At 47.5% G+C, this 12,201-nt stretch overlaps 1 protein-coding gene across 1 annotated transcript; it reads left to right on the forward strand.

Moving 5' to 3' along the window:
- Positions 1-290: 290 nt before the first annotated feature.
- On the forward strand, positions 291-11,858 carry Zdhhc23 (zinc finger, DHHC-type containing 23; the record flags this gene model as incomplete). Its single annotated transcript, XM_005386410.2, is given in 4 exon segments — positions 291-475; positions 4,760-5,470; positions 7,206-7,373; positions 9,292-11,858. Coding segments are annotated over 4 exon segments (1,317 nt in total). The 3' UTR covers positions 9,560-11,858.
- Positions 11,859-12,201: the final 343 nt, after the last annotated feature.

Raw genomic sequence — 12,201 nt, forward strand, 5'->3', positions numbered from 1 at the left:
GCCCGCGCCCGCGCCCGCAGGTGAACCCACCGCCCGCGCCCTGCTGTCCCGGGCCGCGTGGTCGGCCGTCGCCATGGGAACGGCTGGAGCCCAGCCGGCGTCTGCCCTGCGTGGGAACGCGAGGCAGCGGGCAGGGAGCCCCGTCTGATGCCGCGAACCCACAAAAGCCTTATGAAAACGAGACCCCCTCCCCCCTTCTCATTTTTGGTTGTTCAGGCGTTGGCGTTGATCGGAGGAGCGGATGTGTTTACAAGATGTGAGTTGTGTTCTTTCCACCTTTACCTTCTGAGGGCTTCCCGCACCTCATGACAGGTGCGAGACTGAAGGGCACCATGAAGCCAGCAAAGAGAAAGAAAACCGAAGAACCCGAGCTGGAGCCCCTGTGCTGCTGCGAGTACATAGATCGGAATGGGGAGAAGAACCACATGGCTGCTTGTTTGTGTGACTGCCAGGATCTCGACGAGGGCTGTGAGAGGTAAGAACGGAGCCTTCCCTGGCGCTGACCCCGCCGGCCCTTGTGAGAGCTCCCGCGTGTACTTTGAGCTTTGCTGTCCGCAACCTTAGAATTTGCTCCTGATTCTGCTGAAGCAAAGCTTTAAAATTAAGAGTTTTGTATGGCAATTGAGAGTGAGGATTTTAGGAAAAGGAATTTCGCTGTAGCACACAGTTGTCCAGCTCCGTGTACTAGAACGTTACCCGTTTTCATTTCAAGAGAGAAGGTGGTGGAGAGAATAGGCAGATCAAGGGATAGTGGCATGTTACACATAAAGGACGCAAGCCAGCAGAATCTGCAAGTTTAAAATGGGTCTGTTAGTTCCAGAAAGTTCTTACATCCTAGTGGTTTTTTCGTTAGAGGCTCCTTGCATGAGATTGGTGGCATCTGATCCCAAAGGGCCTTGAAAAATGATTTTCCTGCTCTTGTAGCCAGAAGGCATGTGTCTCCCCTGGATTGACTATTTTCAGAGTAAGCAGAAATACTGTTTTAATCAGATTGTATTGAGCTTTTATCTTCACCGTTATCTCAGTGATGGAAATTATCCAAAGAGATGATTTTTTTAGCATTACTGAAAAAGTTCTGTATCAACAGTAATAAACTGGTAATAAAAATAAATAATTATATGTTTAAAAATTGTCCTGTGGAAAGCTTAATGTGGGAAAAATAAGGATGTGGGGAACTTTTTTTTTCCATTAATTACTTCTGCCAGCTAGATACAGTGGTGTGTGGCTGTAATCCCAGCTACTGAGGAGGCTGAGGCAGGAGGATGGCAAATTTGAGACCAGATTGGGCAATTTTGTGAGATCTTGTCTCAAAAAACGGGGTGGGGTGGGGATGTAGTTAAGTAATAGAGCGCCCCTGGATTCAGTCCTCGGTACTGTCAAAAAAAAGTCATTGTACCTGCAGATTGTTGACTTAGAACTTGATGCATTGATCTAGACATGAGAAGCATTCTCTGGGGACCTCTGCAGTCTTGTACCTACAAGACTCCTACAAACTGTCCATAACCCCTTTGTAATTCTTCCTTGACATGTTGATATCCTTTTTTTTTTCATTTTCTTTTTTGAGACAAAGTCTCAGTGTATACCTCAGACTGGCCTTGAACTCCCTGTGTAGCCCAGGCCGGCCTTGAACTCAGGGTGACCCTCCTGTCTCAGCCTCCCAGGTGCTGGGATTCCAGGCATGCGCCACCATGACTTCCGAGTATCTTTAAGTGTAGGGTTTTTTAGTCTTAATCTAAAATTCCTACTGAGAAAATGGAGCACTTTGCACTGATGATGGAGAGAGAAGCGATGCTCTTTCCATAGCCGAGGTCACTCAGCACCACAGCTTTTCCATTAGCTTTGCTAACTTTTCCCCCGCCCAGCCTTTGAGAGCGGGCTATCCTGAGTTCCCTCCTCTGCTCTCTCCATGCCCTGTTCCTCGGGAGAGGGGCTGCCAGCATCCGTGACGCCCACGTGCTCGTCTCCCAGTCACTCCCGAGTTCTCATCCGACGTTTTAAAACATCCAAAATCCAAGTTATCTTAAACTCTGTCTTTCCTTACAAGGCTGCCCTACTGTATTCAGGCTGCGATGCCAAAACACCTTAAAATAAGGAACTTACCAATGACAGAAATGCATAGCTTACAGTTCTGAAGGCTGTGAAATCCAGGATCACGGCTGTGGCAGATTCAGTAAGGGCTCTGTGCTTATGACCTAACCATCCCCTGCAGCCTCCACTGCTTAATACTGTTGCGCTGAGGATGAGGTTTCAACATGCGAAGGGGCTATGGCATTCTACTGTGCCCCCAGGATTCGTGTTCTCCCATACAAAATACATTCAGTCCATCGCAGCAGCCTCAGAAGTGTTTGTTTATTCCAGCGTCAGCACAAAAACCTTAAATCCAGAGTGTGGTCTAAATATTGTCGTCTAAATCAGATATGGGGAAGACTCAAAGGACGTTTCATCCTGAGGTGGATTTCTCCCAACTATGAATCTATGAAATAAATTACACGCCTCAGATACAGTAGTGGGACATGCATACAGTAGACATTCCCATTCCGGAAGTGAGAGGAAGTAATCCTTGACCGGATGTTCCACCTTTCAGACACACTGAGATGGTGCTAGGTTTTCCCTCTTCCACAGCCCGCACTGTGGCTCTCATGGGTTGGAGTTAGACGCCTACAGCTCTCCCTGACTAGAGTCGCATCTCAGGGACTGGCCCCACAGCTCTGCCGGGCATTGTGTCAGTGGGTCTTTATTGACCAGTGCTCCCACAGCTCCCTTTGTGGGCCCGCTGGGCACACCCTGGTGCTGCTCTCCGCCGCAGCTCTGCCCCCGTGGCTGTTCCGCCGTGGCCTTGAGGCTCTCCGGGGCATCCTCTGGAATCGATGGAGGTAGCCAGTCCTCCACAGCTCGTGCACCTTGCATCCCTATAGAGTTAGCACCGTATGGATGTCACAGGTATTTACTGCCAGTGCCCTTTGGAGGAGGGGCCTTTGACATCTTGTAACGGACAGGCTGAGAACGTTTCAAATCTTTAGTTTCTCCTTCTCTTTTGATTATAAATGGTTTCTGTTCTCACGTTTTACTACAGCATCCAAGAGAATCCATGCAGGGCCTTGAATGTCTTGTTTAGGATTTCTTCCACCAAATACCCACCCTCTGCAAGACATTAGGACATGAACATAACAGCCAGGATCTTTGCCACTTTCCAGCAAGGATCCGCCTTCCTGCAGGTTCCAGCCGTGCCGCTCCTTTTTACCAAGGCCTCATCAGAATGGCTGCTGCAATCCATGTTTCTACTGTGATGTGGCTAGCACAACTGTCCAGTGATGGCAAAACTGAACAGCTTGCTGCAGCATGCATGCCGCCGGTTCGCCGCCAGTCTTAGGCAGTTTCTGAGGGCTTTACAGCTCCTCTGTGAGCCCTCACCAGAATTGCCCTGTGTGGACTGTTCACAGCAGTGAAGGCGTTCTCCAGCTTGCATTTGAAAGCTTTTCCATCCTCTGCCCATCACCTTGTTCCAGAGCTACTTCCACAGGTTTCGGTTTTTGTTATAGCTGCATCCCCACTTCTTAGTACTAATACCTGCCTTTGTCTTTTTGAGTTGCTGTAACAAAAGACTTTAGATGGGGGAATTTATAAGTGAAGGAAATTTATTGCTCACAGTTGTAGGAGGCTGGGAGATCCAAGATCAAGGCTCCAGCATACACAGTGGCTGGTCAAGGCCCGTCTCTGCTTCAGAGATGGAGCCCTCTCGCTGTGCCCTCACCTGGTGGGAAGGTGCTAGTCCCATTCCCAAGGGCTCTGCTCTTGTGCATGACCTGATCACGTCCTGATGGCCTCATCTCTTGCCCTCCTTCCCTACCCCTCCTCCTTCCTTCATTCCTCCCTCTTTCCTTCTTGTCTTTCTCCTCCTCCTTTCATTTTGGTGACAGGGTCTCACTGTGTTGCTGTTTGAGTGCCAAGGTTCCTCTGTGTTGCCAAGGCCCAGGCTGAAGCCGTTCTCCTGTCGCAGCCCCCTGAGAAGCTGGGACGACAGGGCCCTGGCAGCCCCACCCTTCAGTGCTAATGTCTTGGGGCTTAGGGTTTAACGTACACATTTTGGGAGACGCACAGTCGTTCAGCATAGCCCAGGTGTGCAAATAAAGCCAGCGGACGCCGTTCTGTTCACCAGTTACCAGGCTGACTAGTTCTTCCCTCCAGCCTTCCGTATGCAGAGCCGTGTTGCCCCTAGACTGGTTTCCCTCCTGGGTCCCAGACAGGTGTTGCCTTGTCTTCACTGCAGTGCCTCTCTCTACATGACCAGCGGTCGTGGCCAAACCCGGATCACACCTTTCCGCTAAGATCCCTCTCCTGATTCCACCCAGAAATGTTTGTATTGTTTGATCATAAAAATTCAGTCGATGATTTTGGCTGCTTTGTAATTTACCCAGTATTTTTAAAATTCTCATGCTGTCTGCACAACTACATTGTGAATTTTCTTTTGAAGTTCTGTGACCAAGTACCCACCTAGGTCTAAAGGGTACGTGTGGGGTATGTATCTCTATACTTGTGCATTTAAGAAATAACGTTGACTGTTAAATTTCTAAACATTATCTTTTTGTTCTCATTAAAAAGTGCTGCACGAATGTGAGCAGCTCCGGTTTAGGAGTAAGGAAGTGAAACGCGTGGCCTTTGGTCTGCTTTACCATTTGTCCCTGTTAGCACTCAGTGTTGTGCCGTCTTTAATTCAGCAAACCTACATGAAGTGCCTTCTCTTTGTGCTCTTTCTGCATAGATGGTTTATGTGTAAATCAGTACAGCCAGAGACTTGCGAAAGAATCATGGATACGATTTCTGATCGCCTCCGAATTCCTTGGCTTAGGGGAGCGAAAAAACTTAACATTAGCATCGTCCCGCCACTGGTCCTGCTGCCCGGCTTCCTGCACGTGGCGTCCTGGCATTTCCTCCTGGGGGCAGTGGTTTTGACCTCCCTTCCTGTGCTGGCACTGTGGTACTACTACCTCACTCACAGAAGGAAAGAACAGACTTTGTTTTTCCTGAGCCTTGGACTGTTCTCCCTGGGCTACATGTACTATGTGTTCCTGCGGGAAGTGGTCCCCAGAGGGCGCGTGGGGCCCGCTCGGCTGGCTGTTCTCACCTGCGGGTTATTTCTAATACTCTTCGCCTTGTACAGAGCCAAGAAGAATCCAGGCTACCTCAGCAGTCCAGCCAGCAATGCCACCTCCCTGAGCAGCAGCCAAATTGAATGTCTGAGCAAAAAAGCGCAGGAGAAGACCAAGGGGTTCCTCGGAGCAGACCCCTCGGGCAGTCTCAGCAGCCGCGCAGTGAAGGATGATCTTAAGGGTTCCGCCAGGGCGGTGGCCGGAAGCCCCACCAAGGCGAAGGAGGACTGGTGCGCCAAGTGCCAGCTGGTGCGACCAGCCCGGGCGTGGCATTGCCGGATCTGTGGCATGTGTGTGAGGAGAATGGATCATCACTGTGTCTGGTACGTTGGAAAAATCTGGAGGCCTGGAAGGTGTAAATTCACGTACAGCTCTAGCCATATTTGATCTGCCTTTGTGCTATCTTAAAATTTCTCTTCTTCCCAGCTTTACACCTTGGAGATATTTGTGGGCTGTTAGGATGTTCCCACTTAGTCATCGGTTTTTTGGATTTGACACATTTAGTTCTTTCAGTCATTTCCTGAGGGAGAGTAACAGAAGTTTGGGGTGGTTTTTTTTTTTTTTTCTTTCAGTTTTTCTTTGAACTGCTCTTCATTTCTTCTAATAGAGTTGAATGATTTTTTTTTTTTTTAAGTCATTATAAGTGTATTTCTCTGTGCTACTCCTGTTGAGTGCATAGCTCTGGAAAGTGTTCCCTATTTTTAGGTGACTCTTATTCTCTTGGCAAACCTCCTTATTCATTTGTTGTTGGTGGTTTTTTTTGAGACAAGTTCTCACTATGTAGTGCAGTCTGGCCTTGAACTCACAGCGATCCTCTTGTCTCAGCCTCACGAGTGCTGGATTCCAGGCCTCTACCACCATGCCTGGCCTTAATCATTTTTGATACTACTCATAACTTCCAGGATTGTGGCGGTGAGGTACTACCAGTTAACTTTTTATGTAGTTGTTGCAGAGAAATGGATTTTCGCACTTCTAGCTGGCCAGTGACAGCGGAAGGCACATAAGGCCTATAGGGTACAAACTACAACATTTAAAGATAATGCTGGAGCTTTGAGGAGTGACCAAAGGGAGGGTAGTTATTCAGTAAGCTTGTGTTTGTAGCATCATTGCTCATAAGGCAGTCATTGTCATGAATTATGTTTCTTGGGCATGTAGATGCCCCCACTTCAGGAGGGGGCTGGCGGGGGGCAGGAAGGCCAGCAGGGCATGTGAGTGACCAAGGTTCCACCTGTTCATCTCTGCCGTTTACTCCATGTGTGCCGGCCCATTTACAAATGCTGGCTTGAGAGAGCCTTGCGGCCCCTCCTAGAGGAAACCTCTGCTCAGCGGAGCCTCCTGAGGTCACGGGCTCGAGAGACCCCCTGGACAGGCTGCACACAGATGGCCACGGCTCGGGACTGTTTATACCGGAATGGTGGTCTGCATATTTTTGAGTTACTCTTCACTCCACACCATAGTTCGAATTTCTTTGGGTCTCATAGGATTGTCTTATATACTTAACATATATTTTCCTATACTCTGTAATGCTCAGATTTATCATTACTTAAGTTTTCATAAGTCTGCTGTATCTCTTCCTTAGCATGGTGATAACAAAAATAGCAGCACTACTAATATTTAGGAAGAGGGGCTGGAAATGTAGCTTGGTGGAGGAATGCTTGCCTAGCACACACAAGGTCCTGAATTTAATCCCTAGCACACAAATACAAATTTAAATGTAAATATGTATATGTGATGTATATATATCATACATACAGATACATATGATTTATATTAAATATAAATATATATAAGGAGAAGCTTTGTTAGCCAGGTGGTATTTTAAGCTTGTCCTGAACTAAATGATAAGGATTTCACTCTGTAAAGAGCAGCAAATAAAAGATTGTATCTCTCAGTGGACAAATTATTAATTCCCTAAAGTTGAAAAAAATAAGTGAACTTACTTTTTAATAACTGAAGTTCATATTACAGTATGCCTGTTTTAACAGCTTTATTCATATGTGAGTTATATAAAGATCTTTAAAACCGTGTTTGCTTCCCCCTCCCCCATGCTGTTTTGAGGATAAATAGCTGCGTTGGAGAGTCAAACCATCAAGCATTTATACTTGCCCTTCTGATCTTCCTGCTCACTTCGGTGTATGGAATAACACTCACCCTGGACACCATTTGTAGAGATAGAAGTGTCTTCACTGCGCTCTTCTATTGTCCTGGAGTTTATTCAAATTACAGGTGAGATGTGGATCCCACAATCAGGAAGCCCAGCAAAGTAACAAAGGTTGCCCTCGAATGGGGCTCTTATCTGCTGCGAGTTAGGCAGAAACACTGTGGGATGCTGGGTATCCTTGACATTGCTGACAAAATCGTGCAGTGATTATGTGCGTTTTTCTAGGGTGATACGAAAAAGATCACTGACGGTTAAGAAATGAGGCAGCTGTACTTTACAAACAGACCCAAGTGTCACCAGGGAGAATCGGTGAATTCCAGAGTCAGATGACCACTGTGTGCCCAAGGTAGCAACATGGCCCTTTGAGCAGTGCTCACCGTCTCTCTAGCCTTTCCTTCCTTACCTCTCATGTTTTTTCCTGTTCTACTTTTTCTTTTTTAACACCACTCATGGTTACTGTTATCTAGGTCAAATCTCCTAGGCACTGGTAGGTGGGGGCCCATTTATAATGAAGATTTCCTTGCAGTTACAAAAGGTGGGATTCTTCAGAGGTGGCCTGGCTGCCGCCACTTTTGACAGCCCCCACCCCCAGCCCTGCCCGTGTTCCTTATCCCTTTCCTGCCCTGTTCTCTGACGTGGGTGCTCTGCGGTGTCTGTGGCTCACTCCTCTTTTTTCGTGCTCTTCATTTTCGGAACAATCCCTGCTTTCTCCGCTTAGTCCCCCTGGGTAGTATCTTTGTTAGTCCATTGACAGATCTCATTGCCGGCCTAGACTGAGACACTTATGGGCACTGTTGGAATAGACCGGTCCTCCTCCTGGGGTAGGGTTCTTTCCTAGACACGTGGGGCGGCTCCTTGGTTGTGAAATTCTTGGCCATTGTTCTACATTAACTGAGAACATGGCCCTGCTTTCCCTGTGCAGAGGCTTCACGTCCCCTTCATCTGTATGGTGAGGTTACTGCATGTCATGTCTCTGAAGTCTCTTTCTGCTTTACCAATGGGTTTCTTTCAAGCTAACTTCATTTGTAAGTGTTGGAGTGAATACAATGAAATAGCAGGTGCCAGACAGCAGACCCCTCCACACAGCCTCATTAGCAGCTGATAGGAGCTTTCCTGCCCTGGGAATCTGGTGTTTGGTAGCTGGTTTGAAATGTTATGGCTTCCTACAGATCTTCTAAGTAGATGAAGGACTTCTTGGGTTGGCAGTTGTCTTCAGCTCTGTGTTCGTCAGCAGTGGACTGGGAAAGAAAGGAGACTAAAACTTGTAGCTGTTCTAGGTCCTGCCCTCAGCTTCCGGGGGAATGTTTATAGCTATCTCAGCAACTCTGTTTTCTCCTGAGTTAAGTACCATTAGGAATTATTCATTGAGCAAATGCGTTCAGTGCCATCATAGCAACAGTGCCGGTTGTGTGGGGGACATAAAATGTAAAAACCAGCCCTTGCTGTTCTATAGAGTATTAAAAAAAGAGGCACCAATAATTATCAAACACAGCATGTTGATTCTCATACATTAAATGTAATCTGGTTATTGATTGGTGTTTTGAGGATAAAGTATCCTCCAGCTTAGAAGATGGAGAAGATACACTACTCTTCAGTAATAAGTAAAAAGTGTAGGGGCTGGGGATTTAGCTCAGTGGCAAAGCGCCTGCCTGGCAAGCGCAAGGTCGTGAGTTCAGTTCCCGGTACCGGAGAAAAACCAAAAAAAAAAACAAGTGTAGCCAGGCGTGGTGGCCTGCCCTCGTAATACCAGCACTCTGTGAGGCTGAGGCAGGAGAATCACAGGTTGTAGCCCAGTCCGGGCAACTTAGTGACTTCGTGAGATCCTATCTCAAACAACACAAAAAGAGCCGGGGATATAGTTCAGTGTGAAGGCTCTTGAGTTCAAACCCGAGTACTGAGCACTATAAACTGTGTGAGTGGTGACAGCGTGGGGAGTGTGACAAACACAGCAGCAGTGCTGACTGGTCTTTTTCCCCTCCGCAGCTCTGCGCTGTCCTTCACCTGCGTGTGGTACTCTGTGATCATCACCGCGGGGATGGCCTACATCTTCCTGATCCAGCTGATAAACATCAGCTACAACGTGACCGAGAGGGAAGTGCAGCAGGCCCTTCGGCAGAAGACTGGGCACCGGCTCCTCTGGGGGCTCATCGTGGACACGGGCCAGTACAACAGGGGCTTCCTGCGGAACTGGCACGAGTTCTCCACCCTGGGCGCACGTCCGTTCCACCACCCTGCCGAGGACATCGTCTGAAGTGCCTTCCGCGCCGCTCCGAGGGCAGCTCCGCCTCCGCCTCCTCTCCACGTTGCACTTCCGTGTCCACGCAGAATGTTCGTTGCTGTCCCCAGGTTCTCACAGGCGCTCCAGGGCCACGCTCAGGTTTGGAGACTGGACTGGAGAGAAGTTAATTTTTCTGACCTCACAACTGAAGTTTTTTATAGTGAAGCAGTCAAAGTAGAGCCATTTCTTTCCAGTCACCTTAGTAATTGATGGCAGTCACCAGGAGTTGACAAGGACGTGGATTACTAATGCACAAACTGACAGAAGCAGTTCTTGTCCATTAGTATGGAGGAAGAGTTTTGGATTAGGATTGTTTCTAGTCCCCCTTTCAATTACTAATAGCCATGTGACCCTTAGTTGAGTCACTTTCCGAAGTCTCAGGTTCATCTGTAATGTGGGGTATCGATGCCTGCCCTGGCTACCGCAGAGGCAGTGTGGGGGTCTCGTGAGGAAGGAAGCGTGTGGAAAGCACTACCAAACACCGGAAGCACTGGAGGTGTAAAGTGTTACTGGGAAATCCCAAGACTGAGGAGGAATGTTTGTAGGTCCGAATACTGAAGCCAGTTTTATCAGGGTCATTAGATTTCAAGCATGTACCATGTTGTACAGCAATGAGGATTTCTCCCTAAGTATTAGATGCTAACTACTCTTACAGGGTAGGAGGAGACTAGATGGTTGAAGCTAGTCGTCTGAGCCTGAAAGGACAGTTGGTTACAGTGATGAAGATCATTGTTTTCAGTGTAATACATGTCACGAGTTTAGGTGATGGGTCTTAGCTTTATGTATTCTCTTGGATGTACTGTGTGACTGGCCGCAGGAGGCTTTTATGTTTTTCCCTCTTTCTGTGCTTCACTTGGTAAGGTGCTAACACACTGTGGTGGCGGCGGAAGAGGAACACACACTCCTCCGGGAACACTTTACTCTCTCCTGGGAAGGGAGGCTGGTTAATATCAAGGGCTTGATTTTTTTTTTTTGTTCATTTAATTCAGATGCTGTCAGTTTATAGCACTAAATTGCAAAAAATCAGTCCTGTGGCAGTCACGTTATTCCGGCATGAACTTGCTTCGAAGCCTTGATTGACACCTTCGCGTTTAACTTGCACATTACTTCTCATTCACCTTCCTTACCTGAAAGTGTCTCGCCCGGAGAGAAAGAACGGGGTATGTGTGATTTCCACAGATTAATGGATTACTGTTCCTCCTTGTTCTTTCCCAAATAACAAGCTGTTACTTTAATCATATCTCAAAACTGAAAATACATAAAGGATTACGTATTTATATAGAATGGGTTATTCTGCCAAAGAATTAAGATGGAGTTTCAGACGGGGAAAAATAAACTCTCTTGAAGTGTTTGGTTTCACATATGTACTGTTCTACAGTCCCAAAGATAATTCATGAATCCTTCCGTTTTCCTTGGCTTGTCCCTTCCTCCAGGGAAGATACTGCAAGCTTGTTCTGTGATGCTGCGCATGCTGCCTTAGCAGTGGGTTCATGAGCTGAGAGGAAATACAGCTACTTCCTGCACTCTGCTCTCTGTCGCTAACACTGTCCCTAATCTCTCCATTAAGTGGGGCTGTCCTCAGCACAGTCATCACCTTTTATTCAGGCTTGTCATTGCTGTCCCCAGAGATAAACTGTTTAACGAAGGACAGGCTCCGTATTCCCCTGGGATGAGGCAAGGGGTAAGCCTGGGGCTGGAGCAGACGCTGCGGTTTCCAGTCAGGCCCTCTCCTTGGCCCAGAGTCAGATATCTGCTTAGAATTAAACTTGGCTCTGTTATCCCGTTACCCTCTGTGTAGATGTTTAGATAAGAGAAATGGTAATAATGTCAAGGACAGCACATGTAGGCCGAAATTGGTGGTTTCCACGTCTCTTGAGTGCCGACTGTATAGCCAACTCTGATTTCTAGCAATTGATAATAAAAATTCATAGAAACATTAGTGCAGTCAATAATTGTAGCTCGCCACATCCTTCACAGCAGTCCAAATGTGACGTGATGAAGATGAGTAGTAGCAAGCGAATGAAGCCATGGGAGAGAATTAGGAAGGTTCGCTGTCTTTGTAACAATGCTGCCTAACCAGTTTGGCTGGGTAGGAGCTCCCTGCATATTATTCTGACCAATTGGAATTACGATGCTTATTTTAAGCTCCTTGAGAACTCACTACTGGCACTTTACAGGAGAAAGCTCAGACCTGGAGGGTTTTGGGTTTTGAGGGCTAAAAGCCTTGTGAAGTGTTTGGACCAAAAGGACAAAAAAAAAAAAAAAAAAAAAAGGGCTACCTGTGGGCATGGTTTTTGTAGGCTCTGCCAGATCCTTACTCTAGAGTCCTGGATTCTAGAGCCTTTTTTTGACTTGGGCTTCTTGAGGAATTCTGTGATAGTGCTTGGTTCTCTCCAGGAGGCGGAACTTTCTGTGGAATCTTTAAACAGACAAGGCCTCTGAATCAGCTGCCCCCTGTGAATGAACTGGTGGTGGCCGCAGTGAGTTTCCTGGAAGTCTCTTGGCCATCGATGCAAGCCGCCTCGCCTCAGTGTGATTCCACACGAGCCGGCCTCTGTACGGACACATCCTGGGCGTGGAGCTTAGTAAATGACCTATCTTACATTCTTACCGCT

The sequence above is a fragment of the Chinchilla lanigera genome, unplaced genomic scaffold (genome assembly GCF_000276665.1).
Source record: "Chinchilla lanigera isolate Chin_1 unplaced genomic scaffold, ChiLan1.0 scaffold00026, whole genome shotgun sequence".
NCBI classification, from domain to species: Eukaryota; Metazoa; Chordata; class Mammalia; order Rodentia; family Chinchillidae; genus Chinchilla; species Chinchilla lanigera.